The sequence below is a fragment of the Apostichopus japonicus genome, chromosome 3 (assembly GCF_037975245.1).
Source record: "Apostichopus japonicus isolate 1M-3 chromosome 3, ASM3797524v1, whole genome shotgun sequence".
NCBI lineage: Eukaryota > Metazoa > Echinodermata > Holothuroidea > Aspidochirotida > Stichopodidae > Apostichopus > Apostichopus japonicus.
In genome coordinates, this window is record NC_092563.1 from 30,228,785 (window position 1) to 30,248,618 (window position 19,834).

The 19,834-nt window shown below is 39.9% G+C and overlaps 1 protein-coding gene across 6 annotated transcripts in view; it reads left to right on the forward strand.

Annotated features, from left to right (window-relative positions):
• Positions 1-4,158: 4,158 nt before the first annotated feature.
• LOC139965827 (uncharacterized) overlaps positions 4,159-19,834 on the forward strand; it is a 67,154-nt gene continuing 51,478 nt past the window's right edge. Inside the window, exons 1-6 of one of the 6 annotated variants that reach the window (XM_071968584.1) lie at positions 4,159-4,835; positions 12,848-12,917; positions 14,457-14,750; positions 17,762-17,956; positions 18,495-18,602; positions 19,420-19,719. In XM_071968584.1, the coding sequence (XP_071824685.1) occupies positions 4,770-4,835; positions 12,848-12,917; positions 14,457-14,750; positions 17,762-17,956; positions 18,495-18,602; positions 19,420-19,719 (1,033 nt within the window). In that variant the 5' untranslated portion in view covers positions 4,159-4,769. The remainder of the gene's footprint in view (positions 4,836-12,847; positions 12,918-14,456; positions 14,751-17,761; positions 17,957-18,494; positions 18,603-19,419; positions 19,720-19,834) is intronic. The other 5 variants (XM_071968585.1, XM_071968587.1, XM_071968586.1 and 2 more) reach the window with 5 other exon arrangements.

Here is a 19,834-nt window from a genome sequence, read left to right on the forward strand (position 1 = left end):
CAAATGTAAAGCTGTTGAGAGTTTGTTCAAGGTTTCCTTCTGGCGTTCCATACTGCCAGTAGTAGGGTTTTTCATTAAAGAAGCAAATACTGCTGGAACTGGCTTGCGAATTTATGGTGATTAGGAGCGGGTCAAGACAAAATATGAGTAAGATGGATTTATTTGTATCAGACAAGATTCTGATTGAGATCTTATGAATTCTACGTGACGTGTAAGCTAATCTAGATATCTTGAAGGTATGTTTTCAACTATTTCGTTTTAATATTTTGATGTTTCAAAATGAAAGGAAAACGTTCAAAAATCGAAATCTCAAAAAAGGAGAAAGTTGACAGATGGAATTGTCGCAACATTGGAAATATTAACATGGCGGGTAAAAAATTGAAACAAGAAAGTTGAAACATTGAATCGAAAAGTCGCAATGATCCTTAAGGGCCTCGGCAGTATTTTACAGAATTTATGTATAAATATATATTTTCTGTCTTCAAAGCTGTAAGGCCAAGGTTACTGGTTGAAATTTCGTTCTAATAAATCATTTCTGTACCCTTTCTTTCAAGAATCATTTTTTCATGATGTTGCTGGGCATGAAACTCACATCACCGGATAATAATGTCGCAGCACTTGTTTAGCTATAAATGGCATCAGATTGAGAAGAACTGTTTCCTATAAGTTGATGAAAATGTAAGTAGCTCGTGAGAAGGTTAGTCCCTTTGTCATGGGAGTTAATACCGCAACCACATCTCTTCCGTTCCATATTGAATCCGTCGACGCCGTTGCAGACAAAAAGTAACACCACATGTGTTCCTGCAGGAAACCAAAAGAGAGATTATCGAATAGTACACTAGGAATGAATAATTCAGTGACATACTGCAACAAGCAGGTAAAAATGGAAGATAACTCGAATTTAAATATGAAGAAGAGATAAAACGAGAGCGCAATGCTCATATCAAACAGAGGGCGCTATTCCCATACGATCGTTAGAGTTCTCTATAAAATGAATCTAATGATCGCCAGAGCCATGTCTACAAACGGCTCTGACGTTTAGCTAAATTATTATACACATTGTTCTCCGTTTTTGAGTAGATATTTCTGAGTTATTTTATGGGAACAGGAAGAAGGCATGTGACATTCACGCTAGGGATGCACTAAAAGATTCATAGGAAGCCCTTCGAAGCACACAATATGTGCATACATCAGCAAAATGATACATACTTTCACGTTTTAATTGGACGCGTGATTCGAACGTGGAACTTTTGCGACTGAAGACGGTATAAAATTTGTGGAATGGTATATTAGTTACCTATCGGGGCGGGGGCGAGTCGACTGCACCTGTTCACAGCTGTGACTTCAAAAACAGTTCTTCCGAATTTGATACGAATGTGTAAAGCATGCTTGAATTGAAACAGTATGTAAAGGAAGTTATCATTGCAACTATAGCGCTAGACTACGGAAGTCGTGGTTGCACATGTTTTCTCTCATAGTGCGGTTGTTACAAAACCGGAATACCGTTTTGTTAGAAGGTATTTAGGGATCATGACTTGCATATACCCTAACCCATGATTTAAACACTAAACATAGTCAATTGACAACATTGGAGGGAAGGAGTCCACCCTCCCCGTCAGGAGAAATCAAAGAGACAGAGTCTCTGTGAACCCCCTTATATTCTCTATTAGGTAGATTTCAACCTCAGTTGGAAAATTGGTTACACAACTTGTCAAAGTTCAAATTTAGTCTACTTCAGAGTTAGTCTGAATGTTTTATCGTCATTTTCAATGAAATATAGGTTATATTATTAGTTTTAATAATTTTATGCAATAAGTTCTAATACACGCCTGTATGTCACTTCTCATTTTAGAACCTATAATATAAATTAATACACATTTCCACGGAAGATCAGGTAGGGCCTAGTGTTATAGTCAGCTTGACTCCAAATTTTCGGCATACGTTCTATTATGAAAGTCGATACAAGAGATGTGAAATACGTGACGGCAGGGTCGACCCTGACTTAGTTATCGTCTGCAACACAACTTTTACATGTTCACGGTCGGGGAGAGTCCATTCGACCATTCCCGATGGAAGGATGGCAAATTAGGAAACGGAACGTCACTATAATTACATTTTGGTACGTCAAGGTCAACCACCCTGGTAATTGACCTTCACCGATCGAACGGTAATGGACAGGTCGCAAAGCGTTCATCGCCGATGTAAAGCGTGACGTTATACATAACCAACGCATGACTTGCGTGATACAGTATCAGAGTCTCCATACAGGTACATGCACGTATCAGCCTGATCTAACGTCTCTACAATCGATGACGCTCCAATGTGCTATGCGTATTCCGTACATATACAGAAACAATAGCCAAATCGCATTGCTCCCGAAATGCTCCCACAGTCAGTGGACGGAATCAAAATTACTCGCTTATTCTGTCAGGGTATTTTTAGGTCCGAGTGGTTCCAACCGGAGTCTATATGTCTGACATATCGGCCTCACTTCATAAAGGCATCATGATCAATGACAGTGAAAACTGAATTGCAAGAAGTAGTGACATCAGTTGTTCAGTTTAATCAGAATATTCTTACGTCCGTGAACTGGCCAAATCTGTCAGACACAGATGGCAAAACATATTAACGTACACTTAAAGTACACGTCCGTGAACTGGCCGAATCTTCAGACACGTATGAAGTGTTAGAAGTGTTAGACAACACCATCGATCCCAGAAAATACACACATACAGCTTGCTACCATCGGTTATTAGACACTAGTGTACAGTCAGTACATACAGCTGCGGTCAATACCCAGTGGCGGCGGAACCGGGGGGGGGGGGGCTCAGCCCCCCATTGAAAAAGTTGAGGGGGCAAATGCATGATAAGCCCCCCCCCCCAATATTTACCAAGGCTCCGAAACGTGCATCTGCCCATTTTTCAATGCATACTTGTCGATCTGTCCGATGCACACGTATACTATATAGGTGTAATAATTTTAGTAAATGCTGGGGTACATGCATTCGTCACAGTGCTTGGTTCATAGAAATTTGTTGGCAACTGCACATGGTTTTGGAATTACCCATTTTCTTGTACGCTCCGCGCCAACCGATGGTGGCGCTCCGCTTAGATAGTCTCCACACATTAGCCCCCCCCCCCCAATAATTTTCCCGTTCCGCCGCGCCTGTCAATACCCACAGCACAGTGTACAAACAATACAGCGATGGACATGTCATGTCACGCTAAAGATAACAAGGTATCGCGGTTCATTACTGTACTGTCTACATTTTGTAGCGACACGAACTAAACGTCACTTGCAAGCAACGGAAAGTTAACTTTTTCAGATGGCCGCATGCGGTTTGGGGTGAGTCTTCAATGCCTTCATAATAATTCACACAGTGAAATATGTTGAAAGCAGTTAAGACTGTGTCTGCCATTTAAAATTCGTTGCTGCCAACCACCCCCCCCCCTCCCTCTCCGTTCCACACTGTGTTTAAAAACTCGAATAATGAACATACCAATAACACTTCAACTAACATTTTCACACTTTCAATGCATTTCTCCCTCACTGCCACGATTTCCGAAATTCAAACAAGAAGAAGTGTCAGAAAAACAACTTGTGATAAGTTTGGAAGTTTTATTATGCTATAGTTTGAGCTCAGAGCTAAAGTGACGTTTAAGAAAGATTAACAACATTTTAGAGGGCTGTCGGAGCAAATTTCAATCTCATGTAACTCTTGGAAAACTGACTAATTTATACCGGCCAGGCGAAACAAGCAAAAATCGTTAATATGTGAGATGGCGCTAACATTTTCAAATAGTTTTTCCACTATTGTCTTGAACGAGATTATCAATTTTTAGTTTTTAAATTACAAACTTAAAATAAATGGCATCTCATTGTTAGCACCCACTAAGTTTAATAATAGGGCCGCCTGGACACAAGGCTTCCTGGACTCGCGTCTAAACATCTTATACGATGTATTTAGTCCGTCGTTACTATTCTGTATATATTATGCCGGTATATACCACTTTAAAAGTTACTTCGCTCCTCGTTATTAAAGTATCACAGTTGACATTCCCCTTAAATACGATTACCAAGCATCTGTTTATGGTGACACATCCAAGCATGGTGTCTCGTAAATTGTTCACTAGGAGGTCAAGAATCAGTCTGACTTTCTCTAACAATGTTTGTTTTCATGTCAAGCTGCCTGTCTTATACATAGAGTGAAACTCACTAACAATCGAGTCCGCCAAAGTCAAGCGTTCGAAACAGGTTCTTTATAAGAAAACAATCGAATTCCATCACGTTTTGTAATGTACCCGTTGGAACGAATAAAAAACATCAATTTCAGAATCCATTTCCGAAAGTACAGCGGAAATAATTCGCCAATGATAGTTGCATGGTAGCAGGTTCAATGATTACCAGATCACAATATAGAACTGTTCTTTTCTTTATCCGGTACGCGAGCGGTGTAAGCTAGGGAAAAAGTCATTGAAAGAAAGGAAACGGTTGCCAAGCTGAAGTTTATCGCGGCGGGTCCATTTGTCAACATCCGGAGATAAAAAGTACTTTCTAACCAATTGGACATAGCCAATGTTCATTAGAACACAGTCTTGAGGAAGGTACATATCAAGTATTAGGCGGCGCACGTGCGTATTAGGCCTAAGCTAGCGTTATCCTTTTCACTATAAGCTTGTCAAAGACAGTCGCTTTACAGTATTTACCAACAGCGAATCATCGCGATTACTTCTCTGGAATTACTTCAGCAATTTGTTGACTTATAACAATGATTTTGAACGTTCATTTCCTCGTATTACTGTTGGGATTATGTGCGTCTCAGGAGACAGAACAGGTAAGATATTTTCGTATAATTGTTGGCGGGTGAAATGAGAAAATAAACCTCTTGTAATTTTAACATATGTGTTATAGAACCATGTTGTAAGTTTTCCAATATTTAGTACTCTATCGATAATGTTTTGTATATATATGCAGGCGCGTATCCAGGATTTTCTAACCCGGGGGGCGCGAACTACTATCTAAGCGGAGCGCCACCATCGGTTGGCGCGCAGCGTACAAGAAAATTTCTGGTTTTGATACCCCCCCCCCCCCCAGATCACCGGAAACGGCACTTCTCGGGCTTGAAATGACCAACCAGATGTACACTTTTGGCCTGAGAACCAAGTATCTCCTAATAGTTTTTTTTCCATCCATAACCTTTTTGAAGATTGTCAACCCGGCACACGTCATGCTCGACCTGCTCGCATGTCCTGTGGGTCTTAGCTTTTGTAGGTGATTCTACGTCGCGGCCCACAATACCCGTCAGCCCCACTTTTCAAGGTTTTAAGCCCCAAATTTGTTCAGAATTTGAAAATTCACATTTCTCGTGAATAAACTCGCTTCAAAACATACCCATAATGTTGTACAAAATTTCATCTATGGACAACCAATATAGAAAAACTACCCTCAACCCCTAACAGACCGGTCAAAATTGCACGAGTAGAGGGATGTGTGATGTTGGTCAGAAATTTTCGAAAATTCAGACACAGTTAATTTATTGGTGTACAAATATTAAACCTCTTATAACGGCTATTATAAAACTTGGTTGAAGGAAATGAAAAAATAGCAGATATTTCCGAAACCGAACACTACACACATAGGCGTAGGAGGCGCGGCGGCAGTGGCGGAGCTAGGGGTATTGGTCAGGAGGGGCGAGAATGGTCTGTAGGGGCGCTTTCGACACTATCTAAGCGGAGCGCCACCACTGGTTTGCGCGTAGCGCACAGACAAATTTTGAGTAAAGATACTCCCTAGATCGCCGGAAATGACCCTTTCAGGGCCTGGCTAATTTGCAGATAAACGAAGAATAGGGTGTCATGGCCAAATTACACCAAGAAAATGTGAGAAATGTCAATAAGTAGATGAGAGCGCAATAAAAAAGTCAATAATCTAGAATAAGTAAAAAGTGGTAAAGAGCTGAAAAAGGCGCCAGCAGTCCATTTGAGTCCGTCAGGGGGCGCATCCGCCCCCTGAACGTATGGACGCTCTGCCACTGCGCGGCAGGGGTGCAGCCCCTAATTCGCCATTACTAATGTAAAAGAGAGTTTTGACATAATTGGACCTCCATGCTTTTTATACATCTACATGAGACATGTCGTTGTTTACATTAGCATCCCGCGGTATACTGCGCAATTTGAACGGACCGTACGGTACATGATGGCATGCGATGTAATAACCGATGCTTGCTTATATGATATTGACATTGACACGTTGAACGCGCGCTTCGCGCGCGAAAATTTTTGGTTATTTTTTCAGGCAAGTCGGACAGTTTTGAGGATTTTCATCCTGGAACGCCATTTTCACGCTCACTGATATGATGTGATATCTGCTGTTTGCGTTACAAATTCGAACAGGCGCGTGGCGAGGAATTTGCCAAGTGAGGGGCGAAGCCTGTAGGCAAATTATCTAAGCGTAGCGCCACCATAGGTTGGCGCGAAGCGTACAAGAAAATTTTGGCCGAAAATGCCTCCCAGATGGCTGGAAATGGCACTATCCAGGACCATTTGTTAGCGCGAAGCGTATAGGCAAATTTTGGCCGAAAATGTCTCCCAGATCGCTGGAAATGACACTTCCCAGGCCTTGTAAGTTGCATCTAAGCACTTTCTAGTTTGAAATTACTTAGCGATATCATTTAAAAAAATGCTAAATGGGGGGGGGGCGGTCGCCCCCATCCCAAAATGCGTCATGTTCCCGACGACACGGTCGAGTTCGAGACCAGCCACAGTTGGTTTCATAGCACAATTCTACACACGCGTTATGATAGACCATATATAGTATATATATAGATCATTAGTGAGAGAGGAAAATGGAAACGTAAAAAAAAATGGAGTTGTCGGTGTAAGGGGTAGGGTGAGGCACACTTTTACGAAATCATTGATCCGTCACTGGTTACCCTTCAGCGCTGTAATGATGTCACTGTTCCTCTTTCTCTTCCCGGTGTCTTCGCGTTTTCTTTTATTCCCTCCTTTTCTCCTTCTTCTCTCTTTCTTCTTTTTCTTTTCCCTTCCTTCCTCTCCTCCTCTTTTTCCCCTCTTTTTTCCTTTTTTTCTTCTCTTTTTTTTCTCTCCTCTTTTTCTTACCCGGGGGGCGCGCGCCCCCAACGCCCCCCCCCTGGATACGCACCTGATATGCTATAATGCATTCATTTAAACTTATGATAGACCATGTTATGTAATCCATGATACGTCTGGAGTACGCGTACATAATGTTCGCTAATCTTGCTTTCCTAACTTCGAACAATTGAGCCGTCTCACGACCGTGGTACCATCTCAAAAGTGTTGCGTAAATATAGTGCATAGAACTGTCAAGGCATGGGCAGGGGGAGGGGGGGGGTCGGCTTCAGTAACGGCTTCAGTAACGGTCCAGCGAGCCTGAAATTAGACACGTCATTGCTAAGTTGGGGCTGTCATCTTCTTTTTCTGAGAACTTTATTCATTTTTCACCTTAAGACCCACTCCTCGATAAGATATACCTCCCATTTCCCTTCGTTACTCAGGTGACTAATATGATATTTTGGAGTAGTTATATACTATAACAGTGATATATATATATATATAAATATATATAAATAAATATATATATATATATACACATATATATATATATATATATATATAAATGAAAATCGTAATGAGTTGGAAAATCAAGAACAGTGAAAAAACTTTCAGCCTCCACCGGGATTCGAACCACGGGCCTTCCATATATATATATATATATATAACAGTGAAAAAACTTCCAGACTCCACCGGGATTCGAACCCGGGCCTCCCGTTTTATATGCGGACACCCTAACCACTAGGCTATGGACGCTGGTTGCATGTCCAGAGGTTCGACACCGGTAAGGAAGGTCGTAATTCCACTGTAGGCGTTTGTCACCTGCATGTATCGAACAATACTAGTTTGACATATTTTGCCTTACTTTAGAGATCAAACATGATGCTAACCAACTCAAAATCATTTGTGATTCCTAAAGCCGGATCTCGAAAGAGATACTTTGAACAGACTATATATATATATATATATAGATAGATATATATATATATAAATATATATATATATAAATATATATATATATAAATATATATAAATGAAAATCGTAATGAGTTGGAAAATCAAAAACAGTGAAAAAACTTTCAGCCTCCACCGGGATTCGAACCACGGGCCTCCCGCTCTGTACGCGGACACCCTAACCACTAGGCTATGGACGCTATAAATATATATATATATATATATATATATATAAATGAAAATCGTAATGAGTTGGAAAATCAAGAACAGTGAAAAAACTTTCAGCCTCCACCGGGATTCGAACCACGGGCCTCCCGCTCTGTACGCGGACACCCTAACCACTAGGCTATGGACCCTGATTGTATGTCCAGAGGTTCGAAACCGGTAAGGAAGATCGTAATTCCACTGTAGGCGTTTGTCACCTATATCGAACAATACTAGTTCTGTTTTTGGTGACATATTTTGCCCTACTCTAGAGATCAAACATGATGCTATACAACTCGAAAATCATTTGTGATTCCTAAAGCCGGATCTCGAAAGAGATACTTTGAACAGACTATATATATATATATATATATATATATATATATATATATATATATATATATATATATATATATATATACGTGTATGAATCTCAAAAAAATAAGAGAGAGAAATAGAGAGTGTGGTGAATTACCCCTGTCACAGATGTGCTGTTTGTCAATACATATAGTGATGTGGGTGTGAAGAGCCAGCTGCGACTCCCAAAGGACGAGACTCTTTGGTAATATCTACTGACAGTCTCCTTGATTAGGTTATAAATCTCCCTGGATATATAAACTGTACACAGTACTCTGAGCAGGGAGTTGTTATGGAACAACTCCCTGCTCTGAGCATGGGGTTTGTGAACCTTACCAAGTCGACAGTTTCGTTATTGGGAGCACGATCTGTACGAATTTTCTCTTGGTGACCTTATTAAATGACACTTTGATCGGGTCGTATGTAAACATCGTAAATTAACCATCGATAAGTTGATGACCTTTGCACTGACCTCATATCCACGCACTGATGGTGTCTCCTCGATCCACAGGTGTATTTTGTATATACTGTCATATATAGTTGCACCTTATTTTCTTCGTATTTTTGTCGTTATAGATTTTCCTGTTTTTAATGCCAAAGGGAACAGGATAATTCCTTGTTTTGCCCTTGTTTACATTCTCATGAATTCGAGGTTTGTGATCCTTTACCAACGACACGGGGTATTGGTGACAAGGGGGAGTTGGTGGCTTGGTGGTGGGGTGGCGGCCTGGGGGTGGGGTGGTGGGATGGTGGGATGGTGGGAAGAAACTTGAAACGGGAGAAAAGTGTAATGTATAGATGAGTTGCAGGCACCGGTCTCAAGTTTGCATTAGACCTGTTTTTTTTTAAACTTCATAAATATTAAACTATTTATGCCTATACTGATAAATATGGTATTTAATGTATGCAATAGTCCTATATTTACAGACGTTTCGTGCAATTAATTATTATTTTTAATTTATGCTTATTTTTTCGTTGATGTGGGCAACTAAGCAAATAAAAAATATTGATACTCCAGCTTCTATACTCCCTCAATGAGCCTCCGAACCTATGACTTACATATCATATAAATAAACTCTGCAGTGTGGCAATCAGCATCCACATGGTTTCATCTTCTGTCACTTCAAAACCTAATATCAATAGAAAAAAATCATTATACTAGAAATGATTTTGGGTCGGAAACGTTTGTTTGGTAATGGTAACCCCGGAGGCAAAAAAGGCATAATTTTCCCATCAACTTTCTGATCGTGTTATCAGGAAATACTCACATCACCAAGGTGATATACGCTGAATTGAACTTCTGCGAACTCTAATAATTATTTTGTGCACGGATCGAGGGTGAAATACATTCCCAGGATGTACACCGCTACAGTGGCGTAGGAAGTTACTTTTGAGTGGGGGGGGGGGGCTGAAGACTGATGGCCGGCCTGGGGGAGGGGTCTAAGGGGAGGGGGTGTCCCCCTCCCCTTTGGATTTTTTTTGCATTTCCAGGTGGCCTCAGATGCAATTTGGTGCAATATAGCACACTTCAACACCCACTCCATTTTGTAAACTTAATTTTGTATTTTCACCTGGCCTTAGATGCAATTTGGTGCTCCAAATGAGATATTTTTCTCATTTGGAAATGAAAAAGGGGTTTTTTGACTTGCGAAGTGGGGGGGCGGAATGATACTTCCGCCCCTCCACATTTTTCACTGGGGGGGCTGGCGCCCCCCCAGCCCCCCGGTTCCTACGCCCTTGCACCGCTACTCAAAACACATGCACGTATTTTCTTAGCATTTCAAACAAATTTATTAGTGCTTTGAAATATCGGACACTGACTATACGAGCACTTTACACTTAGCTGCTGTTGTGCTGTAGTGTGGTAATATGTCTGGCTAGTTGGGCCTGATGTATAGTTTGATTTGGTTGCTTTTCAGCTGCAAAACTTCATCTGTCTTTCCACGTCACATCAGAGACCTCCGATGGAACGCGGATCGAAGTCTTAGTTTCAGCGCTCCCAAAAACTCGGAAATCCTATGAGATATCCCAGAATATGTGCAGTTAATTATTCCTTTGGGTCGATTATTGTTGTAAAACATATAGCTTGATCGAAGAAGGATTTGTCTGTACTTTATTATACACCGAAACCCAAGGGCCGGGAGACAGGGATATAAGTTGCCGACGGCAAAGTGATCTTACGCTGGGCGCTGGGGCTTCAGTACCACAATCTGCAAGGGCGGCGGAACTCAGGTTAAAAATGTGCCCTTTTTCTACATAAAAATTGTACTCTTGATCACCTTACTAGGTAAGCAAAGGCGTAGGAGCCCAGTTTGATTTGAGGTGGGGGGGGGGGGAGCTAGGGGCTGTAACGACTTGCCCGAAAAATATAACCAAATTTTTTCGCGCGCCCCGCGCGCGTTCAACGTCTTAATGTGCATATCATATAGGCATGCATCGGTTATGACACCGCATGCCAATAACATACAATCATTTGTCGTTACAATAATAATGATCATAATAATATCAGAATTTCCAAATATGCATTGCTATATTACATTGTGACTTTGTAATTAGCAGAAGCCATTTATAACCTACTATGAATAATGAGTATAGTTTTAATATCCCATAACCTACCCCATCCTTTCGTATTTTGACATATTTCATTTTCTTTCATGCATGTATCGATCGCGTGTGCAGGGACTTGGACTTTATAATGATTTCACCTCATTTTGTCTCGAAAGAAAACTTTTTTCTCAATTTGAACATTGGTTATTGCAGTGCTAGTATGCATTTTTTTCCTTGAGGGGGAGGGGGGGGGGGGTTGATGAAGTGATGTGTATACGCAAATAAGATAATACAATAAGAGTTATAAAAGGTACTTCATATCAGGCTGCATCAGTCAAATCGAATTTCTGCAAAGTGCCCTTCGACGTCGGTGCCCCCCCCCCCCCCCCCAGATTAAAAGTGCTTCCGCCGCCCTTGACAATCTGGCGGCGCTATTTAGCCCATCATCACAAATAAGGGAAATCTGGCCGAATGCTGTCGCTCGATCATGGCCTCCAGTAAAATTTGGTCGCAAAGAGGATTTCTTAAAGAAAATGGATTTTTGTTTTATATTCGTAAATTTGTAACACCATGGTAACACTTACAACCTACACTATTGTATGAGTCGCGTAGACGAAACTTCGACAAATCCTAACACCTGAACAAAGCCTCACTATTTTATCATTTCTAGCGTATTTTTCATTTGTTTTCAATTTGGCCGTCACGAATTAGGACACTAGTTTCACCGTATATCATGGAGCCTTTGGTCGTGAAGCGTGTTGACAATCCAGCGACCCTGATAGAGAGGTACACGACCATAAAACAACCCGACCTTCAGTTTGACAGACGACCAAGGGCGTAGGAACCGGGGGTGGGCGGAAGTATTATTCCGCCCCCCCCCCCCCCCGCTTCGCAAGTCAGAAAACCCCTCTTTCATTTCCAAATGAGAAAAAAAAAATCTCATTTGGAGCACCAAATTGCATTTAAGGCCAGGTGAAAATGCAAAATTATTTACAAAATGGAGTGGGTGTTGAAGTGTGCTATATTGCACCAAATTGCATCTAAGGCCACCTGGAAATGCAAAAAAAAAAAATCCAAATGGGAGGGGACACCCCCTCCTCAAGCATCTCGTCTTCTGAATATAATTCACTAGTTTTCTTTGTAATCAACAGACCATTGTAAACAAGTACCTCGTAGTAGGTGAGGTGTGACATTTGGTAGCAAAAGCCAGACGTTATTCAAATTTCACAGCTGGTGGTATTTATTATTATTTTTATTTTAGGTTAACAGTCTTGTTCAAGTCCAAGGCTCTCTCACACGACTCTACAACTTAACCCATTGGTAACTTGTCACACCTACACACCAAAGCAAAGTGAGCACAATTCAAACAATCTCCCCTGAGGCACCACAGCTAGTGCACCATAACCACGTCACGGTCCCCCCCGGGGGACTTCCCATAGGGTGCAGCCACAAACCGGCGCACGCAATTATATTTACAAGTTACCTCGCAAGTTCCCATTTATACACCTGGGTGAAGAGAGGCAATGGAGATAAAGTGCCTTCCAAGGACACAAGGCAATGATCTGGCCAGGGCTCGAACCTGTAATGCTTGGACCACAAGTCCGATGCCTTGGCCAATTGGCTACCACGCTCCCTGGCGTGCAAAAGGGAACGCACGGACATTCATCGCACTCATTTTATTGTTTCATTTCAGCCCTTCCTTACAACACTGGAGTTTACCACCGACATTCTACAAGGTAGCGAAACAATCAGCGATTCTGGAGGTAAGATGAAGTTTCTAGTTGAATTTTAGCAAACGTTTAGCCTTGTATTGTATTAGTACGTTACAGCTATAGCTGGACCACCGTCTATACCAACCACAGGCGTTGTCAATGTTGTGATACTCTGTGGCTTAAAGTTAGGGATCCATTGTATGCGGCCTAACGTTAGGCCTGACCTAGGCCTAGGCTACAAGTACAACATAGGCCTAGGCCTGACCTAGGAAAAGGTTAATTTATAGGCCCCACTGTCTGCAGGCCGAACTTATAAGATATAAGGAACGTTAGACTTAGGCATAACTTCACAACAACGTCAGACATTGCCTAAGGCAGGCCTAACATCTGTTTATAGCTCCATGGTTAGATTATCAGTATCACTGGAATGTAGGTTATGTAATTTGGCAGGTCAAGTACATTGGGAACCTTCCATCTATTTGTTAGGGGTTTCATACAGCGACATAGTTTTGATGTTCTCAATTTGTTTGGAGACCGACACTTCACATCCCTTACGAAGTTTAACTATTGACTTACTGTAAATATAGTTAGGGATTTCTCTACAATTACACTATAGTCAGGTGTTTTGTTGTTCTCATATCATTACATAGGCCTAGAAAACAGTACTTACAACCACGTATTACTTAAACTAGCTTAAATACATGGAAGAATCTGGCCTCTGAAAAATGGGACTTGATCTGGCCTAGGCTGTGCTATATAGCCTTATTTCTAGGTTAGGCAGCCTCGGCATACAACCACCAGTATCAAGCTGACCAGTAAGAAATGCTCCAGAGTTGTGTTAGAATTTTAAAATGGTGACTTTCCTTTTAGTTGGAAAAACCTGACCACCTAAATGTAACAGTTTAACAAAAAGCAAACAAAGAAACATTTCTGAACAACAGAAATCGTTTAGCAATTTGACTGTCTAACTTCATTTGTGTTTACACTCTGTTTACTGGTGTACATATGTGTTGCCATTAACCTACAAAGTTTCAGGGAATAAGATTTAATACAGAAATCCCATAATAATGTGTATCAATTAGCTTGAATAATCCACATGAAGTTAGAAAACAAAAATGAAGTAAGAAAAAATTAGAAAAGAAAATTAAAAATCTATTTGAGTTTGCTTGCAATAATGTTAGGTGTAAACAAAATAACTTGAGTATGTATTTCAAATTAATTTGCTAATTCATATATGGTGAAAACTCCAAATGGTGACTCATACACTTCAATCAATTACAATTTCAATAGATTTAATTAAGAAAACAAACAAGAAATTCATGCTCAATTTAAGTTCAGCCTTTTGCAAATTCATGTGGATGAGAACTTGATGATAGCTCATGTTAAGCCATTTTTGGATTTGACTCTGAGTAAGGTGTTGGGCCCAACCCCATGATCTCCCCCCCCCCTCATTCCCACCCTTGATAGGCTAATATAGAGAGGTTATTATTACGACTTTAACAAATTTGGAAAGATAATATTATAGTAGTTAATGTAACAATTTTAGATCTTTTGTATTTTGTACAGATAATATGCCCATTCTATTCACAGCAGTACCCAGAGAAGATTCTGGTGTTGGTCAAGTTTTTGCTGTACCTATCTCCTCCACTCAGATACAAGTGGAGTGGGCGGTAGTCCCAGCTAACACTCTTAGTGATGTACAATATTATCACATTAACTATGTTAAAATCGGAGGGCAGAGAGAAAGGGACGATAGGGTCTTTGACACTTCGGTACTCTTGTTTCAACTCAGACCTTTCAGTGTCTATGAGATCACGGTCACTGCAGAGGGTAACTCAGGTTCTTATGAATATGCATTAGCTACCGCTCAAACATTTGAGGATGGTGAGTTGTAACCATAATTACGAGTGGATCAATATACCCGCATAAGCAACCAAAGCTGATTCATGTTCCCTAGCTCAAGTTATCTTCCTCGATGTAATCAGTCGATAATCCGCCAAGTTGAATCTCTAGTTACCCAATAACCAAGATCTGTAAACTGCCCTACTTTATCTATCTGCCTTTGACTAATAAACCTTACTAATACGATTCTGTGTGAAGCTACCACTTTAGTAAGTTCTATATAAATGCTAGTGCTGATAGTCAACTCTTTCTTTAGTAGTTGATTAATCGTATCGCTCTTCCTACGATTACTCGGTTACAGTAATGACGTCATAACTGTTATTTTCACATTGCAGAAATACAGTCAAAATCTTTCTCCATGGTGCACTGTCTTTATTTTTATTGTAAATTAAATACTTTTGAATGAATCTACGATGCTACTACAGCTACTAAAACTAATAAAAGCAACGTGCAATCAGGGAATAGATGAAACACCTTGTTGACTGATGCAGTATCAAAAAGAAAAGAAAAGAAAAAAACCAATGCAAAAACTGCTATAAAATATACTCCAATACTGTTATATGGTTATATGGTGATACAGTATTAACCTCAGATTAATTAACATATTATTTGAAAGTCAAGAACCTGTCAGCATAGGTGTAGGAGGCGGGGGGGCTGCAGCCCCCCCCCCCCTACCAAATATTTTTGTGAAAGTTCAGGCAATATGCTGAGAATTATTCGGGCACCTACTGAAGAAAAAATTGCAATATGTTTTTCAATGGTTAAACTGATGTTATTATCATTATTATTGTAACGACTTCCCCCAAAGTTATAACCAATATGGAAAGGTAACAATACGGCAATGATTGAATTTTGGTAATATTTTTCTGGCAAATGTTTACAGCCCCCCCAAATCAAATTGGGCTCCTACGCTTATGCCTGTCAGTCATGCATTCAATAATAAATTAGTTACTGATGCTATTCATATATATAGCAAGCTGTGTCACACACTTCCTCTCCTGTGACATCAAATTCTCTTCTTCAGATGGTATAAATGGAAGGGTAATTATGGTTCCAAACTTGGCAGCTTTGGCACAATTAAATAGAATTTTGTCAAAGCTTTAATTTCTTCATCTGAAAGATTGGAGTTTGGTTCCAAACTTTACAGCTTTGGCACATGTTAGTGAGTTCAAGAACCTTTAGTGTTTGTGACTTTCTCCTTTTGTCAGTTATTGATTTATCTATGGAAATCAATAGTGAGTAATTGACAGCTTAAAGCTCTAGTACTGTATAAACTTGGCATCACTTTGAGTATAGCTGGCATTATAAAAGTTAGTTTAATAACAGCTTACTGTTTTCATGTCACATGACATAACCATGGATTTACTCAAACTTTTCAATGTTATCTTATGAACAGAAAAATGACTTGCAAATTTACTTATCAATATAAGTACATAAAAAAAGAAAAATATAACATTAACCAAATATGTTTCAAGAACATTAGCCATATGTAAATTTTACAGACCTTACTCTTAATTGCCCTTTTTTTCTTTAAATATGGACAATTTCAGCACCAAAATAACTTAGTGTAAACAAGCATGTCTCAAGATATGAACAAGTTATATAGATGTGTCTACTTGACCATGAAAAGTATACTCTTTTTCAGTCATTTATACATTACATTTTCTAACCTTGTCTCATCTTTGTATACAAGAGATGCATACTATGAATGAATTCTAACATTTTGCAGTCTGAAAGTCAACGTGAAGCATTTGCTTTTCTGAGAATATTATCAATTTATTTTGCCTATTAGCAATATAACCAAAGAAATGTATTTCTTCTACTATTCTACTACACTAACATCACTTCACTTCTGGTTAGTAACTATATGAGCATATTTAACCATATCTATATATATATGCCTCCCATCCCTCCAAATATTTCTCTCTTGACAGGTTCACAACAATGCATTGTTATTTGCTGAAAGGATGTAACATTTTCCCTTGTAAACTCCAGCCAGAACAGGCTCTGCAATTTCCTTTTCTTTTCTGATGCATAGAAGTTTTATTCCTTATGTATCACTCCCTCTGAAGTCTGACTAAAGGGGAGCCGGGGGGGGGGGAGGGGCTGAACAGGGAGCTATAGCCCTGGCCCTGGGGTCAATTAGGTGGCCTGGAAAGTTTGGAGTGGACATGCGGATATATTAATAAAGAGTAGTGCATTCTCATTTTTGACAGTATACCTACAGTAAGGAGACTGAAGAGTGCGCAAGGGGGGCAGTGACATGGTGACAGGCCTTATTGTCCCTGAGGGCCCAACCTGGGTCATAGACCTTCTGCTCCCTCCCTATGTCACAAAGTTCATAATAAATGCAGCTGAAAGTCATAAGAAATGCAATCTGTATACTGTTTAATACCTTGATTACTTGGGGCTAGTTCAGAAAAATGTTGGTGGAATATGTTACCAAATTCTCTTTAAAAACTTTGCAAAAGTTGTCTTGAATAATGACAGAAGCAAGCTGAAGCTGTATATTCAACTGGTACAAAAATTATTTGTAGTTATTTGTGGTTATTTGTAGCACAGTTTTTTTTACAATTGGACAACAGATTAGACAGGTAAAGGCGATAAATACTTGCTGTATGTCTATCTTCCTTTATTAATATATAAATAACATTAATAGTGAAGATATTGGTATCAGATAACCAGGCACAGTGAGGGAGTGACAAACCATGAGTTGTAGAGAATTGGCATATATTGAATTAGCATAAATTTGTAGATAATAGAATATATAATAGACATATTTGTCATGCTCACTGTCAAATTTCTTCTTTTTAGGTAAATTATCAGTATGATTTTCTGTAATTGAAAATCAGTCCCAAACTAAAAGGTCATATGGCTCTCCTGGGTTCTGTGCTTTACAAATGACTTCATTGAAAGTTACATAATTAAAATGATTTAGTTATATAATAGCAGAGCGTTTCCAACATCTTCTTTATGTTCCCTTCTTCACACAGTCCCATCAGCACCACCAAAGGATGTTACTTTAACGGCAGTGTCCTCCACTGCGATTGCAGTTACCTGGAACCCACCGCAGCCTAACCGACAAAATGGAATCATTACGTCTTACAGCTTACGATACCGAGAAGTCGGAAGCACGTTTCCTCAGATTGTATCTACAATTGCAGATGAAACTTCCATTATACTGTCAGGTATAAATATGCACTCTCATCAAAGTAATCGCCAAGTCATGTTAACTAGACCGTGGTAGACCTTTGTCATGTATTAAATGAAGAATGAAGAATTTTCTGTGACTTTGGTTGTGAGTAATGGAATAATCTACTGAAGGGTCAGCCAACTCACAGATGTGTCAACTGACGACCACTTTGTGACTTGGCATAGAACGACCCAATAACTTAGTCCCATCCTTGCTAACACACTACAAGTTTTTCAAAGAAGCTTTGAAAATTCAAGAATACCTCAAATATGGAGACAATACAGACGAAGTTAAACATAAATACACTTTTTTCCCTTTATCGATGTTTTGCAATCTTAATTGGAGTAATGTACTCAGTAGATTTGGTTAAATTGTTGACCAAACAAAGGAAGAAAGATGCTTTGACTTCCAGATTATTTTGGTCGACACATAATCACGCTGATGGTAAATTATGTCCTTCATAAACTATTTAAAAACAATCAAACATGATTACATTTAATTTTTCATCTTCATGATTTCTCGGTTGGATCTAGGGTTATCAAGGGATACCTCGTATGAAGTTAGATTGGCAGCAGCAACAGTCAATGGCACTGGTCCTTATACCCCATGGAGACAGAGAAAGACTCTGGATGAGGAACCAGGTAAGCCCTCAGAGATTGTCAGATCAGAGAGCTGCTACTGGAGTAGCATCTCCCTGGTTAGCTAGAGGATAGTCAGGGAATATATTTATAAGAAGGCAATGGGTCCTGATGAGAGTTAGGCTGCCTGTTGCCAACTAAGACACATTTAAAAACTTGGTTATGTCTTTGTTTAACTTATAGTAGGGATGGACACCCATTAGCAGACTTCACATTGAAGGTTGGAAATGATACTAGATTGTAAAGCGGGGCAAGGCAGGGGAGGTAAGTGGTAGTAGGGAGGCCGGATTAGTCCTAAATAGCATTGTCCATGTCAGAATAAAATGCAGCTTGGGAAGCTCTGGAGAATACTGTGAAGGGAATGGAAATCACTTTTTTTGGTCATTATGCCTCCCACTACTCCCAATGCACACACATGATGATAGCTCAGGTAAGACAACAATGCAATATATACATCATTTATGTCCTAGCTTCCGTTTAATTGTTGGAGCTTGCTTGTTAATACTCAGCCCCCATTTTTTTGATACATGAATCTTTGTTTATAGCACGGTGATTGTCTCTTACATCATGTTTTCCTCTTGGATCATCAATCATCCACCACAGGGGGGGTTCTTTCCAATTTTTTTCCAGCGTTGTCATATCTCTGGATCATAATTTTACCTCCCTTCCTGGTCTCCATCTCCAGTTTTCTGAACAAAAATTTGGTCATGAAAGGTGTATGCAGTTACAATTATTTGCTTGCAATTATTCATTTCGTAGCATTGAGTGCTAAAACAATTAACCTTCGCATTATCCAATCCTCAAAACTCACATTCTTTAGAGCCTCAGCCCCCTGCTGTTCCTTCATCATTATCCGTCAACTCGTCCATCACCTATGCCATCATAACATGGGCTGAACCGTCAGAAGAGGAAGAAGCAGACTTTGAGGGGTACATCTTGAGTTACGGATCCACCATTCCAGATGAATTTGATGTGACTATTGAACCAACTGAAACCTTTTACAACCTTACAGGACTTACTCCCGATACTGAATATATAGTTTACTTGAGATCCTTTAATGGATTGACAGACAGTGTCCCCATCTCTGTATTTTTCAGGACTCAGTCTAAACCCATTGATGGTAAGACAGCGTATTTTGCTGTTTGTAAACACGTTAAAAGGTAGAATGTATGGTAGACATCATTGTTAAACATGGTCGGCATTTGAATCCGTTTTGAGTTTTGTTGCATGTCTGG